At 43.7% G+C, this 18,823-nt stretch overlaps 1 protein-coding gene across 4 annotated transcripts in view; it reads left to right on the forward strand.

Moving 5' to 3' along the window:
- Nucleotides 1-7,635: 7,635 nt before the first annotated feature.
- Nucleotides 7,636-18,823, forward strand: part of RBM39 (RNA binding motif protein 39) — a 40,380-nt gene continuing 29,192 nt past the window's right edge. For 3 of the 4 annotated variants that reach the window (XM_011972376.1, XM_011972377.1, XM_011972378.1), the window contains exons 1-4: nt 7,636-8,022; nt 8,973-9,036; nt 10,807-10,856; nt 18,600-18,794. In XM_011972376.1, the coding sequence (XP_011827766.1) occupies nt 8,986-9,036; nt 10,807-10,856; nt 18,600-18,794 (296 nt within the window). In that variant the 5' untranslated portion in view covers nt 7,636-8,022; nt 8,973-8,985. The remainder of the gene's footprint in view (nt 8,023-8,972; nt 9,037-10,806; nt 10,857-18,599; nt 18,795-18,823) is intronic. The other variant, XM_011972375.1, reaches the window with a different exon arrangement.

Here is an 18,823-nt window from a genome sequence, read left to right on the forward strand (position 1 = left end):
AAAAAAAAAAAAAAAAAAACGGAAATAAACTGATTTAGAGGAATAAATGGGATTTTATGTAGGAAAAACTTTATAATGTGTGAAGTGCTATGTAAATATTTTATTATTAATACTATTAGCCAGGTTAGGTGGCTCACACCTATAATCCTGGCATTTTAGGAGACTGAGGTGGGAGGATTGCTTCAGACCAGGAATTCAAAACCAGACTGGGCAACACAGAGAGATCCTGTCTCTATGACAAAAAAAGAAAAAAAGAAAAAAAATAGCCAGGTATAGTGGCATATGCCTGTAGTCCTAGCTACTTGGTAGGTTAAGGCGGGATAATCTCTTGAGCCCAGGTGTTTGAGGTTGCAATGAGCTATGATCATGCCACTAAACAATGCCTGCTGGGAGACACTGCCAGACTCCATCTTTTTTCTCAGACAGGGTCTTGCTATGATGACCACGGTGGTCTCAAACTCCTGGGTTCGAGTGATCCTCTGCCTTGGCCTCCCAAAGTGGTGGCATTATAGGTGTGAGCCACCATGACTGGCTGAGATCCTGACTTTTGATGTTTAAAGCATTGAGCTTATGCAAAATCTTATTAGTACAATGCAAAATAGTATATCTTGAATATGGTTTTATGTTCCTTCAGGTGCTCTCAATAAACTGGAAACTCTTGAAGGAAAAAGGATTATCCTTTTGATTAGTTTTGTGCTCACAAATTGTCTTTTTTTTTTTTTTTGAGTTGGAGTCTCACACCGTCGCCTGGGCTGGAGTGCAGTGATGCAATGTTAGCTCACTGCAACCTCTGCCTCCGAGGTTCAAGCGATTCAGCCTCCTAAGCAGCTGGGATTACAGGTGCCTGCCACCATGCCAAGCTAATTTTTTGTATTTTTAGTAGAGATGGGTTTTCACTATGTTGGCCAGGCTGGTCTTGAACGCCTGACCTCGTGATCCACCTGTCTCGGTCTCCCAAAGTGCTGGGATTACAGGCATGAGCCACTGCGCCCAGCTGCAAATTGTCTTAATGAGTATTTCGCCTACCAAATGTACTAAACACTTATTGAATGAATCAGTAAACAGTATATTTCATTGATACGCTCTAAATGAGTGTTGTAAATTACATTTTATGTTACCATGTATTGAATCTTTTTGCTTTTATTTTCAATCTAAAGTAGCGTTTTGGGCAATCCTTTTGGCCATGGAATGGATACATCGGCTATTATAAGTGCCCCTTAACTTTCTTCATTGCCGTAACTATGGTGAGTTCAAAACATTTTACTTTTTTGACCGAAGATGAAACTCTGACAGAAAGCATCAGTTATTTCCCTATCTCGTTCACATAGGAGCTAACGAAATTATCTTGAGTTTGAGGACAGGATTCTTTGACAGTGATTCCAAGCAAAGTTAATGTGGTATCACCCTCAAGGAAGTAGCCAGGGATGTACCCTTGAAAGATTTCTTCTTGACTGGGCGCGGGGGCTCAAGCCTGTAATCCCAGCACTTTGGGAGGCCGAGACGGGTGGATCATGAAGTCAGGAGATCGAGACCATCCTGGCTAACACGGTGAAATCCCGTCTCTACTAAAAAATACAAAAAATTAGCCGGGCGAGGTGGCGGGTGCCTGTAGTCCCAGCTACTCGGGAGGCTGAGGCAGGAGAATGGCGTGAACCTGGGAAGCAGAGCTTGCAGTGAGCTGAGATCCGGTGCACTCGAGCCTGGACAACAGAGCGAGACTCTGTCTCCCACTGTCGCCCAGGCTGGAGTGCAATGGCGTGATCTCGGCTCACTGCAGCCTCTGCCTCCCAGGTTCAAGCGATTCTCCTGCCTCAGCCTCCCGAGTAGCTGGGATTACAGTTGCCCGCCACCACACCTGGCTAATTTTTTGTATTTTTGGTAGAGACAGGATTTCACTATGTTGGTCAGGCTGGTCTCAAACTCCCTACCTCAGGTGATCTGCCCACCTCGGCTTCCCAAAGTGCTGGGATTGCAGGCTTGAGCCACCGTGCCCAGCCTACATTTCTTCTTCAAAACTAATCACTCTGCGAGGCACGGCGACTCACACCTGTAATCCCAGCACTTTAGGAGGCCAAGGAGGGCCGATCACTTGAGGCCAGGAGTTTGAGACCAGCTGGGTCGACATGACGAAACCCCCGTATGTACTAACAATACAAAAAGTAGCTGGGCCCACTTGGTTGAAATCCACTTGGTTGAAAGCTACTCAGGAGGCTGAGACATGAGAATTGCTTGAACCCGGGAGGTGGAGGTTGCAGTGAGCTGAGATCTTGCCACTGCACTGCAGCCTGGGCGACAGAGTGAGACTGTCTCAAAGACACAAACAAAAAACCAGGCTGGGTGTAGTGGCTCACGCCTGTAATCCCAGCACTTTGGGAGGCCAACATGGGCTGATCACCTGCGGTCAGGAGTTCAAGATCAGCCTGGTCAACATGGTGAAATCCTGTCTGTACTAAAAATACAAATATTAGCCAGGCATGGTGGTGCATACCTATGGTCCCAGCTGCTTTGGGAGGCTGAGGCAGGAGAATCACTTGACCTGGGAGGAGGAGATTGAAATGAGCTGAGATCAAGCCACTGCACTCCAGCTTGGGTGACTCCATCTAAAAAAAAACAAACGACAGGCTGGGCATGGTGGCTCATGCCCATAATCCCAGCACTTTGGGAGGCCAAGGCGGGCGGATCACCTGAGGTCAGGAGTTCGAAACCAGCCTGGCCAACATGGTGAAACCCCATCTCTACAAAAAAATCAGCCAGGCATGGTGGCAGGTGCCCGTAATCCCAGCTTTTTAGGAGGCTGAGGCAGGAGACTCGCTTGAACCCAGGAGGTGGAGGTTGCAGTGAGCCACGGTTGCACTACAGCCTGGGCAACAGAGCAAGACTCTGTCTCAAAAAAAACAAAACAAACAAAAAAAGACCCTAATAATTCACTTTGGGAAGCTAAGCCCAAGAGTTTGAGCCTGCAGTAAACCATGTAAACCATAACTAAGTCTCTGCACTCCAAGCAGCCTGGGAGACAGTGCAAGACCGTTTCAAAAAACATGATCCACAAATTTAGGTTAAAACCTTAGCTATGTCACTAGAATACCCTTGACATTGTGGCCAATAGACAAGCATGTATTTAAAATAATTCATTTAGTCAGGAGATTGATTAGATAATCAAGTGCAGAAGGAACCTGGGTGGAGAGATACAATTTCATCTGCCTAAATCAGGCAAAGGTCACATGAGTGTTAAAATTAATTACATCTGGGCCGGGCGCGGTGGCTCACGCCTGTAATCCCTGCACTTTGGGAGGCCAAGGCGGGCGGATCATGAGGTCAGGAGATCGAAACCATCCTGGCCAACACAGTGAAACCCCATCTCTACTAAAAATACAAAAAACTAGCCGGGCGTGGTGGTGGGCACCTGTAGCCCCAGCTATTCGGGAGGCTGAGCCAGGAGAATGGCGTGAACCTGGGAGGCGAGGCGGAGCTTGCAGTGAGCCAAGATCGCGCCACTGCACTCCAGCCTGGGCGACAGTGTGAGACTCCGCCTCAAAAAAAAAATTAATTACATCTGTATGAAATGGGCTTAAGTTTCCCATTGTCCTAGTGATATGGGGGGAAAAAAAAGGGCCAGGCACGCTGGCTCACGCCTGTAATCCCAGCACTTAGGGAGGCATACAGGAGAGGATCCCTTGAGTCAGGAGTTGGGGACCAGCCTGGACAACATGGCAAAAACCCAACTCTACAAAAAATACTAAAATTAGCTGGGCCTGGTGGCACGTGCCTGTAGTCCTAGCTACTCAGGAGGCTGAGATGGGAGGATCTCTTGAGCTCAGAAGACCAAGGCTGCAGTGAGCTGTGATTGTGCCACTGCACTCTAGCATGGGTGACAAAGTGAGACTGTTTCAAGAAAGAAAAAGCCCGGGCAAGGTGGCTCATGCCTGTAATCCCAGCACTTTGGGAGGCCGAGGCAGGCAATTCACTTGCGGTCAGGAGTTCAAGACCAGCCTGGGCAACAGGGTGAAATCCTATCTCTACCAAAAATATAAAAAATTAGCTGGGTGTAGTGGTGTGCTCCTGTAATCCCAGCTACTCGGGAGGCTGAGGCAGGAGAATTGCTTGAACCTGGGAGGCGGAGGTTGCAGCGAGCCTGATTGTGCCATTGCACTCCAACTTGGGCGACAGAGCGAGACTCCATCTCAAAAAAAAAAATATATATATATACACACATACACACACATGCACACACACATATATACATACATATATATATAGAGAGAGAGTGCCGAGAACGCGCCATTGTACTCCAGCCTGGGCAACAAGAGTGAAACTCTGTCTCAAACAAAAAAAAAATGGAAATGATAAATGCTTGAGGTGCTGGATTACCCCAAGTACTCTGATTTGATTATTACACATAACATGCCTTTATCAAAACATCACATTTGAAGCCCCAATCTCTACAAAAAAAAAAATTTTTTTTTTTTTTGAGATGGAGTTTTGCTCTTGTTGGAGTGCAATGGCGCGATCTCAGCTCACCACAACCTCCGCCTCCTGGGTTCAAGCGATTTTCCTGCCTCAGCCTCCCAAATAGATGGGATTACAGGCATGCGCCACCACGCCTAGCTAATTTTGTATTTTTAGTAGAGACGGGGTTTCTCTATGTTGGTCAGGCTGGTCACGAACTCCCAATCTCAGGTGATCCGTCCATCTTGGCCTCCCAAAGTGCTGGGATTATAGGCGTGAGTCACCACACCCAGACCCCAATTTTTTTTTTTTTAATTTAGCTGGGCATGGTGATGTGCACCTGTATTTCTAGCTACTTGGGAGGCTGAGCTGGGAAGATTGCTTGAGCCCAGGACTGCAAGGTTACAGTAAGCTATGATGATGCCACTGCACTTCAGCCTGTGGGACAGCATGAGAGCCTGTCTCAATTAAAAAACCAAACAATTCTACTTGCTGTAGATTTTTGGGGACAAAAAACAAAACCAAACCACATGTATCTGATAAACATAGACATTTAAAATATATCCTTAATAATTAAAAATCCACATTGGTAAAATGCATTCAGTTTTCAGTTTAATTTTCTAAGTATATTCATTACTTTTTTGGCTCTATTTCAGGCTCTATTCCTCTATCCTTTGAGAGCAAAATGATGAAAGGGGAATTCATTTACATAGAAAGTTCATGAACCAGAGTTAGTGAAGTCTTGTAAAGTGAATGAAAAGCATATTATGTTCGTGATATTTTCTTTTGTGTTAAGAGATAGGGTCTTGCTCTGTTGCCCAGGCTCGGGTGAAGTGGCACATGATTCTAGCTGACTGCAGTCTTGAACTCCTGGGCTCAAGCTATCCTCTCATCTCAGCCTCCTGAGTAGTTGGAACTACAGACATGCATCACCACGTGTGGCTAATTTTTAAATTTTTTTTAGAGACAGGGTCTTGCTATATTGCCCAGGCTGGTCTCAAACTCCTGGACTCAAGCAATCCTCCTGCCTTGGCCTCCCAAAGTGCTGGAATTAGAGGTCATGAGCCACCATGCGTGGGGATATTTCCTTTTAAACATAAAAAATACTCATTTCAGGAACTTGATTTCTCCAAACGGTGTTTTTTGATGATCTGCTAAGTTGCCATATTGCCTCCGATGGTCCTTGAGCAGAAAACTATTTGAGGGATCTTAAATCATCAAGTGACTTAGAGCTTAAATCCTTTCTCTTTCCAAACAAGAAGTCTAGAGGTTAAGGTCAAATTCTGTCATGTCATGTTCCTAAACAAACGAGAAAAACCAAGTGTCACTTTCATGCTTTCATTTTGCACAACAAGAAGTCATAATACTGGAATTACCGGGGGGCAGGAAGAGACAGCAGAGGTTAGCTTGCTTTTTTTCTGACATATTATGCTTCAATTTTCTGTGATGATTTTTTCTTTTTTTGAGATAGAGTCTTGATCTGTCACCCAGGCTAGAGTGCAATGGCATGATCTCAGCTCACTACAATCTCCGCCTCCTGGGTTCAAGCGATTCTCCTGCCTCAGCCTCCCGAGTAGCTGGGATTGCAGGCGCCTGCCACCATGCCTGGCTAGTTTTTTAATTTTTAGTAGAGACAGGGTTTCGCCATGTTGGTTAGGCTGGTCTTGAACTCCTGACCTCAGGCAGTCCACTCCCGCCGGCCTCCCAAAGTGCTGGGATTAGAGGCATAAGCCACTCCGCCTGGCCTCCAGAGCGAGACTCCGTCTCAGAAATAAAATAAAATAAAAAGAGGATCTGAATTTTCAGGAAAAGGACTAAGAGAGTATTCTAACTACGAAATAACTGTTATTAATAATCCTCTAAGATAAACCCTAACCCGTCTGTAAAGTTAACCTGAGAGGCAAAACCACTTAACATCTATATTTTCTCTAAATAATTTTGTTTAGCAAGAAGTTAGCTCTTTTGAAGATTAAATATTTGCCAGGCGTTTACAGACGTTATATCGTTTAATCTTCACTATAGCCCTACTGAGCCTTCATTCATCAATTTACTTAGGGTCCACTTGGGCAGACATGCCCTGCTAACCTCGAAAAATTCAGTAGTGAGCATTATCTGCCTTCCTCAGGCTCAAGCAGCTTAGACTAGCTACTAAGTATGTCCTCTTTTAAATCAGGAAATGAAAAATCTGCTCTGAGGTTAATTTGCTTGTTCAAGGTCACACAGTGTTGAAGCAGCTAGCTACACTAATCAAGGCGTCTCATTTCGAATCTTTTCTGCTCTCAATCATTAGACTGTTTAGACGGTAAGATTTTTTGCTTTGAAGAGTTCTCTCCAATTTTTTTCCACCATCTAGGAGAAAACCTCTCACAGTACTGACCAAAGAACAGTGACTAATTCATGCTCTAATTACCAGGCATCTGGAAGACTTCAGGGGAGAGGAGCCAGGTCCCTGGGGGAAGGGGGACTTTTTTTAGTGGGGTGTGTTTTTTTTCCCCCCAAATTCTTCAGTAATATTCAGGAAGGGGAACTTTTTTGAAGGAACGGTAGCAACCCTGACACAAGAGGTGATTAAATTCGGGGCACAAAGCTGGTCCCATGCCAAGGGAAGCAGAGTTTATCTTCTCCACCTTTTCTTTGCTTTCCTCCACTATTTCCAAGGTTGTTTCAAAGATCGACAGTGCAGACCGCGCCATTGGCTCCAAATGACTAGGAAACCTATTTTTATTATCTCCCCCTCTCCCCTACCCCTAAAGGTCTCTTCTGGCCTTCTGATACACTTTTCCACTTCGTCTCCACCCTTAGCGGATAATCTGAAGATCGCCGTTTTATCCTATCGCCATACCGACTAGGTTGCCTTATGGCGACCTTGACAGCCATCCGGGAGGCCGGAGGGGGCGGTCGGCTGTGCTGGGGGAATCTTCAGATGGCCGTGAAGAGGCGCCACGAGGGGGAGGCGACCGCGGAGCTCCACTCAGCGAGGAGTTCTCTGAAAGATTGACAGGTAGCCTACCAACTGTCTTTACCCTAGAGACCCACTCTGTCTCGCGAGATTTAGGTGCTTACGCGAAGTGGGAGTGAAAGGCGCCTCTCTGAATGGGGGATGGGACTGTCTATGGCGCAATCATTGCGCGAGATTGGGCTACAGTCGCTGGAGCTATACTTAGATCTCGCGATACTTCGGCCTCTCCGATTTGCTGCTTGGCGCAGCTTCTCGCGAGAGCCCGTGCTGAGGGCTCTGTGAGGCCCCGTGTGTTTGTGTGTGTGTATGTGTGCTGGTGAATGTGAGTACAGGGAAGCAGCGGCCGCCATTTCGGGGAGCTTGCCGTCACTGTCGCAGGGGTGGATCCTGAGCTGCCGAAGCCGCCGTCCTGCTCTCCCGCGTGGGCTTCTCTAATTCCATTGTTTTTTTTAGATTCGCTCGGGCCTAGCCGTCCTCGGAGCCCGATATTCGGGCTGGGCGGTTCCGCGGCCTGGGCCTAGGGGCTTAACAGTAGCAACAGAAGCGGCGGCGGCGGCGGCAGCAGCAGAAGTCTCTTCCCGAAGACGAGCACCACAGGCGTCCGAAAGCCGGAGCAGGTACAGGGGCGTTGCGGACCCGCGTATTATCCCAGCTTTCTCGAGGTTTGGCTCCCTTTTGGGCTGAGGGGCGCTCTTGGCGGTCTTTAGCGACCGGGGTGAGGGGTGGTTTTCGAGAAGTCGGCCCTGTTTCAGTGACCGCGCCCTTATTTTCCGGTCGGGTGGAGTCTGGATTCTTGGGGTGGCAGGGACCTCTGAGAGGCCTCTGTAGATGGGTGACCTGTCTCCTTCGAGGCCTGGGCCGGCCGCGACCTCCCAACATGGCGCCAGTTGAACGCTGCCTTGGCTCATAACCCCTCCCAATGGAGGGAGTTTCCCTTTGCCCCTAAAATGGCAGCGCGGGTTTTTGCGCGGAAAGAGGCGCTCTCGTTCGGGTCTCCCAGTTTCTGTTTTTGGAGTTGATCGCAGGGTGTTAAATATTGGACATTGAAGTCTTCATTTTCATGTCTTTGGTGTAAGAGGCGTTTTGGATTTACTTACATAAGCCAAACCTGGTTAAAGTGCTTGTCAGTTTAGTCATTCATTGTAGGGCTTTTGGAGGTTTTTCTTAAGTTTTCCAGTGTGTCGGCTGAGAAAATTCAGTCGATTTGAAAAGCGTTTACCAGGCCGGCCGCGGTGGCTCACGCCTGTAATCGCAGCACTTTGGGAGGTAGAGGCAGGCGGATCACTTGAGGTCAGGAGTTCGAGACCAACCTCATCAACATGGTGAAACCCCGTCTCTATTAAAAATACAAAAATTAGCCGGGTGTGGTGGCAGGCGCCTGTGATCCCAGCTATTCGGGAGGTGAGGTAGGAGGATCGCTTGAACCCGGGAGGCGGAGCTTGCAGTGAGCCGAGATCGCGCCACTGCACTTCAGCCTGGGCAACTAGAGCGAAACTCCGTATCAGAAAAAAAAAAAAAAAGACAAATAAAAATGTTTACTCACCGAATCGTCTTGTTCTTTTCCTAGGCGTTTAGAGAAAATGGCAGACGATATTGATATTGAAGCAATGCTTGAGGCTCCTTACAAGAAGGTGAGAAAAAACATGTCGGTGAGGTTTATAATTTCTTAATTTAGCATTATTCACGAAACTACTGCTGAAATGTAAACTAACCTCCCCGGAGCCCTCTTGATTTATCTTATCAGAGATGCATTACGTGTAACTTACAAAAGTAAATATATGCTATTGATGTAATAATATTGTGCAGTAGTTTCACTTCAGCGTGATGAATAAATGCCCATCTATCTCTCTTTGTAGACTTGCCTAACGATATCTCACCTCTACTCCCATGAATTCACCTTTGATTCCAGTGTGAACTGTCAATCATAAGGTAGTAATTGAGTGACTTATCGCTGTACCGTGGTCCCCTAGGTAAAATGACTCAACTAAGAATTACCAGCTCCAGTTTGGTATAGCAAAAAGGTGAATGTAGTGGTTTGGGAAAAAGCAGGGGTCCAAGAATAAGAAAGCATAACCAGTCTGTGGCAAGTTAAATCTTCTAATAGTCTTATAAGAAGAAATGGGTGAGATTTTAAAATTTATATATCTATGTAAGACTGGTGATAGTAAATCTTAAACAGTCCAGTGGCAATCTGCTACTCAGTTAATAATTACTAAAATTCTTGGATCCCTGAATAGAAATTAAAAAAAAAAAAAAATACAAGAGGCAGTATCACAGCTTAGAGTCACTTGATAACTGTTTTACTGTTCTCCATATTGTTTTATTTTTAATTAGGCCCTGACATATAGTATTTCACACTAAAAACAAAGGAATTATTTTGGCTAATATAGTCTTTGACTCATTTCGGTATCGCAGTAAAAGTAAACTGTCTTTTCATTGTTTCACCAGTTGGTGGTGAAAATAGCAGTGTGCATGCATTATCACTGGTGTCACAAACTGTAAGCTTTGTAAGTTAGCACTTTACTCCTATAGCTGATGTAATCAAACTTTAAAATAAACATTTTGCTAAACCTTTTAAAAATAATACATTTGTTTTGGATTGTATAGCACGACCATGTGGTACCAATTTGGATGAATTCTTGATAGATTTAAATAGTGTATGTAATTTTGTAATGCTTAGACTCTTGAAGAGCTACTTTCTGTTTTAATGTTAAGATTCTTGTGTCTTAGTTTTTTAACATGGATGTAATTCCATGTAAACAGGTATGGAAGTAGGAAATGTTTAGGCTGGACTTGGTGGATTATTAATTGACTTTCTTGGGTTCTTGGGAGTCAACATTACTAAAGCAGTGTGAATCCCTGTTTGCTTCAGGGCGAGATGTGTGACAGAGGTGGCATCAAGCTCTTACAGTCCCAACCCTCCAACGGAAATGGGCGAAGATCTCAGGAATGGCATCGGTCACAGGAAATCGATAGTGGCTGGCTGCTAGCATGGCCACTTGGGGCTTAGGCAGAAATAGAGCCATGGTACTGACCAAAGGGACCATAGCACATGGAATAAAACTCAAAACAGGACTTCATGTTTTATGGAAATTATATTTAACCACTTCAACATTGTAAATCTGGATAACTTAATATCTAAACTATATAAGAAAGTAAATTTTAACATGTTAATATGGAAAGATTTTTTTATTTTTGTATCTTGATGACTTAAATGTAAGCAACAAAGTGGTTAAACACATACCCATCTAAATTTTTTTATAGCCTTCCATGTTAAACTTTAAATAAATAATTAGTTTTAAAATTGTTTTGTATTTTCTTATTCCTGTTCCCTTTACCCTTTGACAACTTGAAATGTTACCACTTCGTCCTCATGATGTTCTTCTATCAACCCTGCTTAGGATGAGAACAAGTTGAGCAGTGCCAACGGCCATGAAGAACGTAGCAAAAAGTAAGTTTTAAGAAGGGGCCTGGGGGAGGGTGGTGAACTTTTTTGTGGTTTTAGACCTTAAGTTGTGTTCCTGTGGCTGAAGTATACAAAGTTCTCTTCTGATACTTTTTTTTGCTGCTTTTAGAGAATTGGTTCGTTGTCTTTTGGGATAAACTCTTGGAGGAACTGTGGATTTTTGCTTAGATTTCAGAATATAGTTTCAGATACCTTCCCCTCCAAGTCCATCATGACAATCTGGTGACAAGTTCTGTAGTAGAGGTTGTCTTGTTTTAAATTTGTTAACTTTGGTTTAATATTTGGTTATCTTACTGATAAAACTATTATATCCATTGATCTTAAAAGGGAGAGTTAAATTAGGTGATAACTAGGCCATGGAAAGTATTGTTTGCCCTAAATTGCCAAAGGAGTCAAAGCTGTGAATTATTTCTGCACCTTGCTGCTCAAAGGCCCTTTTGGAAGTGATGCAACAGAATACTTAAGTACTTCTTAAGGTGGCTTTCATTATCTTAGGCCTTTCAAACTCCAGACTTAACAGGGTGGGGTTTTTGGAAATTATGAATATATCTGTATACTTTATTTGGATAAGATGAGTGACTGTAGAACTTACTATAGTACAGAAAACTGTACGAAAAGTCTTAAGTAACAGATACGACGAGATCCACTTTTTTTTTTTTTCTTTTGAGACGGAGTCTTGCTCTGTAGCCCAGGCTGGAGTACAGTGGCACAATTTGGGCTCACTGCAACCTCTGCCTCTTGGGTTCAAGTGATTCTTTGAATTTGTTTTTTTTTTTCTTTTGAGATGGAGTCTCTCAGTGTCACCCATGCTGGAGTGCAGTGGTGTGATCTCTGCTCACTGCAGCCACTGCCCCCCGGATTCAAGCGATTCCCCTTCCTCAGCCTCTCATTAGCTGGGACTACAGGTGCACGCCATCACGCCCGGCTAATTTTTTTTGTATTTTTAGTAGAGCTGGGGTTTCACCATGTTAGCCAGGGTGGTCTCGATCTCCTGACCTCATGGTCCTCCCTCTGTAGCCTCCCAAAGTGTTGGGATTACACGCGTGAGCCACTGCGCTCGGCCTTTTTTTTTTTTTTTTTTCCGCGATCTCAGCTCACTGCAAGCTTTGCCTCCCGGGTTCATGCCATTCTCCTACCTCAGCCTCCTGAGTAGCTGGGACTGGCTAATTTTTTTGTATTTTTAGTAGAGACCGAGTTTCACTATGTTAGCCAGGATGGTCTCGATCTCCTGATCTCTTGATCCGCCCACTTCGGCCTCCCAAAGTGCTGGAATTATAGACGTGAGCCTTTTTTTTTTTTTTTTAAAAAAACATAATCTCGCTCTATTGCCCGGGCTGATGTGCAGATCGACTCATCACAATCTCCGCCCCCACCTGGGTTTAAAAGGTTCTTCTGCCTCAGCTTCCCAAGTAGCTGGGACTATAGGCGTGTGCCACCATGCCTGGCTGAGTTTTGTATTTTTAGTAGAGACGGGGTTTCACTCTGTTGGCCAGGCTGGTCTCGAACTCTTGACCTCATGATCCGCCTGCTTCGACCTCCCAAAGTGCTAGGATTACAGGGGTGAGCCATCGCACCTGATGCAAGGGATTCTTCTGCCTCAGCCTCCCAAGTAGCTGGGAATACAGGCACGCGCCACCATGCCTGGCTAGTTTTTGTATTTTCAGTAAGAACGGGGTTTCACCATATTGCCCAGGCTGGTCTTGAACTCCTGACTTGGTTACCTGCCTGCCTCAGCTTCCCAGCGTGCTGGGGTTACAGGTGTGAGCCACCCGTGCCCGGCCAAGAGATCCACTTTATAAGGTTGGGTTTTATCAGTTTTTGAAGTTTCCTTTTAGCTCTGAGGTTAATGATTCTAAATATGTGGTCATGTTGCAAACATTAAATTGTTTCATTAGTCTATGGTGCCATTTTAAAACATTTTATCCGCCAAGCTGTGGTGGCTCATGGCTGTAATCCCAGCATGTTGGGATGCCGAGGCAGGCAGATCACTTGAGGCCAGGAGTTTGAGACCAGCCTGGCCAACGTGGTGAGACCCTGTCTCTACTGAAAATACAAAAAGTAGCTAAATTGTGGAGGCTCGTGCCTGTAGTCCTGGCTCCCCAGGAGGCTATGGCAGGATAATTGCTTGAACCCAAGAGGCAGAGGTTGCAGTGAGCCAAGGTTGCACCACTGCACTCCAGCCTAGGCCACAGAGTGAGACTTTTTTTTTTTTTTTTTTTTTTTTGAGACAGAGTCTTGCTCTGTCTCCCAGGCTGGAGTGCAGTGGCGCAGTGTCAGCTCACTGCAAGCTCCGCCTCCCGGGTTCACGCCTTTCTCCTGCCTCAGCCTCCCCAGTAACTGGGACTACGGGGGCCTGCTACCATGCCCGGCTAATTTTTTTTGTATTTTTTTAGTAGAGACGGGATTTCACCGTGTTAGCCAGAATGGTCTTGATCTCCTGACCTCGTGATCCGCCCGCCTCAGCCGCCCGAGCCGCTGGGATTACAGGTGCCTGCCACCGTACCTGGCTAATTTTTGTAGTTTTAGTAGAGATGGGGTTTCACCATCCTGGCCAGGCTGGTCTTCAACTCCTGACCTCGTGATCCACCCTCCTCGGCCTGCCAAAGTGCTGGGATCACAGACATGAGCCACCATGCCCAGCCAAGTTTTGTGTTTTTAGTAGAGACAGGGTTTCACCATGTTGGCTAGGCTGGTCTTGAACTCCTGACCTCAGTTGATCTACCCGCCTCGGCCTCCCAAAGTGCTGGAATTACAGGCGTGAGCCATGGATCCAGCTGAGACTCCGTCTTAAAAAAAAAAATCTGGGCTGGGCGCAATGGCTCACACATGTAATCCCAGCACTTTGGGAGGCCGAGGCGGGCGGATCACAACGTCAAGAGATCGAGACCATCCTGGCCAACATGGCAAAACCCCGTCTTTACTAAAAGAGACTGCCTGTGGGATCGTACTTGGCTGTCCTCCATGTAGAAGAAGCTAGACCCAGCACTTTGGAATGCTGAGGCAAGGAGATCACCTGAGGTCAGGAATTCGAGACCAGCCTGACCAAAATGGTGAAACCCTGTCTTACTAAAAATACAAAAATTAGCTGAGCATCGTGGTGCACACCTGTAGTCCCAGCTACTTGGGAGGCTGAGGCAGGAGAGTCACTTGAACCTGGGAGGCGGAGGTTGCAGTGAGCCGAGATTGTGCCATTGCACTCCAGCCTGGAGACAGAGCGAGACTCCGTCTCAAACATAAAAATCTGTCATACTTATGACCTTACATAAATGAAAAATGAGAGAAAAATAGCCACTTGATTTCTTTTTGGCTCTTTTCCTCCTAAAATCCCTAAATGCTTCATAGTAAATGCCTCATTCGTTCTTACTACATTGTGTTAGGTAGGTTGATAAAATTTCATAAAATAGATGAGAAAATTTTATATAAGTTTATTCAGTGCTTGCTAAGCCAATATGTTTTTTTGTAGTTCCCCTAAAATAACGTGGTAATAGGTTAAAAATGATGTAATTTGTAGAAGACGTCCACCTCTTTTCTGGTGTAAGCTTGGATGGGAGTCATTTATAGTCCTTCACCAAACACAAGAAATTGTGGGGATCAGATTGGGTTTAGTCTTGATGTGGTCTGAGGCAGCCAACCAGAGGCATGGTTTATGTCGTCTGGTTTTAGACCTTCTGCCACAGTAATGGTTTCCTAATGTTTCTGTTTTGCAATTCTGTAATCAAAAGAAAACCCAGGAAGATGTATCCATATAAATTGACATAAATTATCCAATCTAGGTGTTAGGCCTAGTGGCTGAAGATTTCACTTCAAATGCCAGAAGGATAAAAACATAGACTTTTGGGTACAGACCTTCGTTATTGTACCATTGTCTCGTGTCACCGTTTGCCACTAAGGTCACCTCTGGTTTCTACTTGTTTTTATTCTGTATATAAGTTGATTAAGGCTACAAGCTTTTATAAGGAAGCTGAGCATCAGGTTCTCCATGTGTGATATTCGGTGGCCTTTATCTAATGTGGAGTCCCACAGGACTAAATAGAAGAATGGACAATTTCTTTAACCATGAGATTGTCTAAGGGAAGATCCTTTCAAAACACTTTGGTTATCTTAAAATACTTTCCAGTCAGACTTCTCGTCAGTTATAGTTGATAAGTAAATGGCTCCTTTGTTCAATCAGGACTCTTAATTTCTGAAGGAACTTTATGTTTCAAATTAATTTTAAAGTTACCTGGAAGAAAAGTTTTGTATTTAGATATAGATATAAAACATTCTGTCTTTGCTTTAACCTTTAACTAAACTAAATTTCTTAACCAAAGGAAAGTGCCACGTTGCATTTTTCATTCTAAAACTTCATTGTCTTAAGCCACATTGAGATATAGTTTGTTAGGTAGTAGAAAAATGGCGTGTACTGAGAAACAGTTGACTGAGTATAAATTTTTTTTTAATTGTGTAATTTTGATTCTCAACATACACTTCATTGTATCCTAGAATAGGAACAAAGTTTATTGTGACACAAACTGGTTGTCAACCTATTTTTTGAAGAGCTATAAACCTGAGTTTTTGCATACGTCAAGGTATGCATCTTAAGTGCTTGAGCTTGCTCTCATGGGAATATTATTTGTTAGAGTAACCAGTTTTGCAAACTCTAAATCAGTGTCCATTCCGTTAAGCTCTTTAGAGAATTACTCAATAAAATTTAACATTGAAGTGAACACAGTTGAAATATATTGGCTACTGTGGTGTGGATTATCTATAAATTTTGGAATAAATGACTTCTATTTTTTTTTTTTTTTCCAGAATACTTTGCATTTAAAATTTAGATCTTCTTACATGGAAGAGGTCAAATCCAGTTATAGCAAAACACCTTTACTGCAGAGGCCATATAACCAAAAAGTCCAAAGGCCCAGCCCAGTGGACCATTTACTTCAATGATGTTCAGTACAAAATTTCACTGCCATTAAAGACTTTGGAAAGTCCCTTTTAAGTTGTAACAGGATTTGACTATTAGTGTGGATTTCGATAACCCTTCTTTAGTTCATGTAATAAATGCCCTTTGAAACTGGAAGTATACTGGTTTCTTGCACCCATATAGCTTTCTCTGGGCTTTTATGCAAAAGATTGTATTTTCTGAATGTCTTAATATGTTGCTGTCTTTTTACCTGCCTGGGGTTGCCTTCAGATGTGGTTGAGGACTTGTTTATACAAAAAGTCCTAGAAGACCTTAAGTTAAAATTAGCTCTCCAATTTTCAAGTATTTTCTTTTGGCAGAATAAGTTTTGGGTCCTATGAGAGGTAAATAGGTTGGTTGCCTCTCTTGCTATAGCCCATCTATGAGCAGAACAAAAACTTTGTTTTTGAGGGGGATGGAGTTACTTTTTACCTTGTTCCCTAATGGATTATATTTAGGACTTCAGGTTTTAGAAACTCACAGAATTCTATAGTTAGAATAGTGTCACAGAGATAGTGTTAGGTTTTTCAGGCAACAAAATTGGAGTGTTACCTGTTGCCCATCTGGGCGTGGCTTTGATGAGTTCTATATAAATAACGAGTGTAGCCTAATTTTCTGTCATGTGCTACCTAGCATATACATTTCTGACAGTCAGGTGGATTATCTTGAAATTTTAGACAAACTTTCTGCCTCCTTGGAAAGCTCTACATCTCCTTGTGATTGGAGTGTGGGTTTCAAGATTCCAGAAGGTGGGTGTCTTCATTTTCTATTTTCAATGCACTCTAAAGATGACCTGCTTACAGGTTCTCTGAGGCAGACCTCAGTTGCTCTTATGATACGTAACTTTGCTTTGAAAAGGAGTAAACAATTACATATCCAAATACAGAATTGTCAAAATGTTTAATCATTAAGCCACTACAAATTGACATTTTAGTGAAATAAATTGATTTTGAAATGTTTTTCAGTTTATATTGAAATATCTGAAGGCACCTCTAAAATTTGGGTGATGACACAGGTATAGATTAAAAGATTTAATTATGAATGGGTAGTATACTGTGAAGACTACAGAAGTGAACAGAAAGATATGACTGGTTGTTTTGGTTTTTAGTTTGAGATTTTAAAAAGATCTGTGAAGGTCAAGTTGATCATTGGTTTTGATTGCATCCCACAGGCTTCTATAAACTGGCTTAAAAATGGCATACTCCATTTTCTGGTATATTCATTGTAACTTCAGGAAGTATTGAAATGGTCATATTCAAGTCTAGGAATGTCAAAATGTATTTTAATGCATTAGTTCTTTTTGTTTTTGGAGACAGTTTTGCTCTGTTGCCCAGGCTGGAGTACAGTGGTGTGATACCGGTTCGCTCCAACCTCTGCCTCCCAGGTTCAAGCAATTCTCCTGCCTCAGCCTACGCAGTAGCTGGGACTACAGGCCTATGCCACCACGACCCGCTACTTTTTGCATTTTTTTAGTAGAGATGGGGTTTTACCATGTTGACCAGGCTGGTCTTGAACTCCTGACCTCAGGTGATCTCTACCTGAACCTCCCAAAGTGCTGAGATTACAGGTGTGAGCCGCTGCACTTGGGTTTTTTTTTGTTTTTTTGTTTTTTCAAATGGAGTTTTGCTCTTTTTTGCCCAGGCTGGAGTGCAATGGCGTGGTCTCAGCTCACTGCAACTTCCATCTCCTGGGTTCAAGCGATTCTCCTGCCTCAGCCTCCCAAGTAGCTGCGATTACCAGCATGTACCACCAGGCCCGGCTAATTTTTGTATTTTTGGTTGAGAGGGGATTTCACCATGTTGGCTGGGCTGGTCTCAAACTCCTGACCTCAAGTGATCTGTCTGCCTTGGCCTCCCAAAGGATTGGGATTACAAGCGTGAGCCACTGCACCGGCCTGCATTAATTCTTACTGTCCTTTGTCATTACGGTTTTGCCCATGAAAACCAAAATGTTGCTGTCTATGTGACCCTTTGAACGTATTAAATATTTCCATATGTAAATGGGGGCAAAATGGACTTAATGGTAAATTACTATACTTGATGAAAATTTTTATAAGTGAACCAGTAGTAGTACTTAAATGTGAACATATTGTATTGTAAGTTTGTTTTATTAATGTATCTTGTGGATTACAGTAATGCTTTTGTTGGCCTTTTATATGACAAACTATATTTAAAGGTTCACATTTTGATTTGTATTGCCAACAAGCCCTTTTTCTTGTTAAAGCTGTAGCTAACTCAGGAGATCATTGCAGTTCCTAGTCGTAGAGGATGGTGTCTTTCAAGTAATGTCTTGTCTGCTGATTTTCAGTAATGTTAATATAAGGCAAAAGGGATATTGTTTACCATACGTAGCAATTTTTTTTTTTTTGGGACAGAGTCTTACTCTGTCGCCCAGGCTGGAGTGCTGTGGCAGAATCTTGGCTCATTGCAACCTCCGCCTCCCGGGTTCGAGCAGTTCTCCTGCCTTAGCCTCCCTAGTAGCTGGGACTCAGGCGCACGGTACCATGCCCGGCTAATTTTTATATTTTTGTTAGGGACAGAGTTTCACCACATTGGCCAGGCTGGTCTTCAGCTCCTGACCTTGTGATCCACCTGCCTTGGCCTACCAGGGTGCTGGGATTACAGATTTTTTTTTTTTTTTTTAGTGTAATTATGTAGCATTGTATCATAGTAAAACTAGCCAAAAAAATTTATGAAAGGATAAAAATATGATTCTGACCATAAAAGGTAGTATATTATGGTGGGTTCTTAAGCAAGCATGATAATGGCAAATTTGTTACTTCTCAGGAGGAAAAAAAGCAAGAGCAGAAGTCGTAGTCATGAACGAAAGAGAAGCAAAAGTAAGGAACGGAAGCGAAGTAGAGATAGAGAAAGGAAAAAGAGTAAAAGCCGTGAAAGAAAGCGAAGTAGAAGCAAAGAGAGGCGACGGAGCCGCTCAAGAAGTCGAGATCGAAGATTTAGAGGCCGCTACAGAAGTCCTTAGTATGTAACTATAGTTACGATTTTGGTTT

This window comes from Mandrillus leucophaeus, unplaced genomic scaffold (genome assembly GCF_000951045.1).
Source record: "Mandrillus leucophaeus isolate KB7577 unplaced genomic scaffold, Mleu.le_1.0 Scaffold129, whole genome shotgun sequence".
Classification (NCBI taxonomy): domain Eukaryota; kingdom Metazoa; phylum Chordata; class Mammalia; order Primates; family Cercopithecidae; genus Mandrillus; species Mandrillus leucophaeus.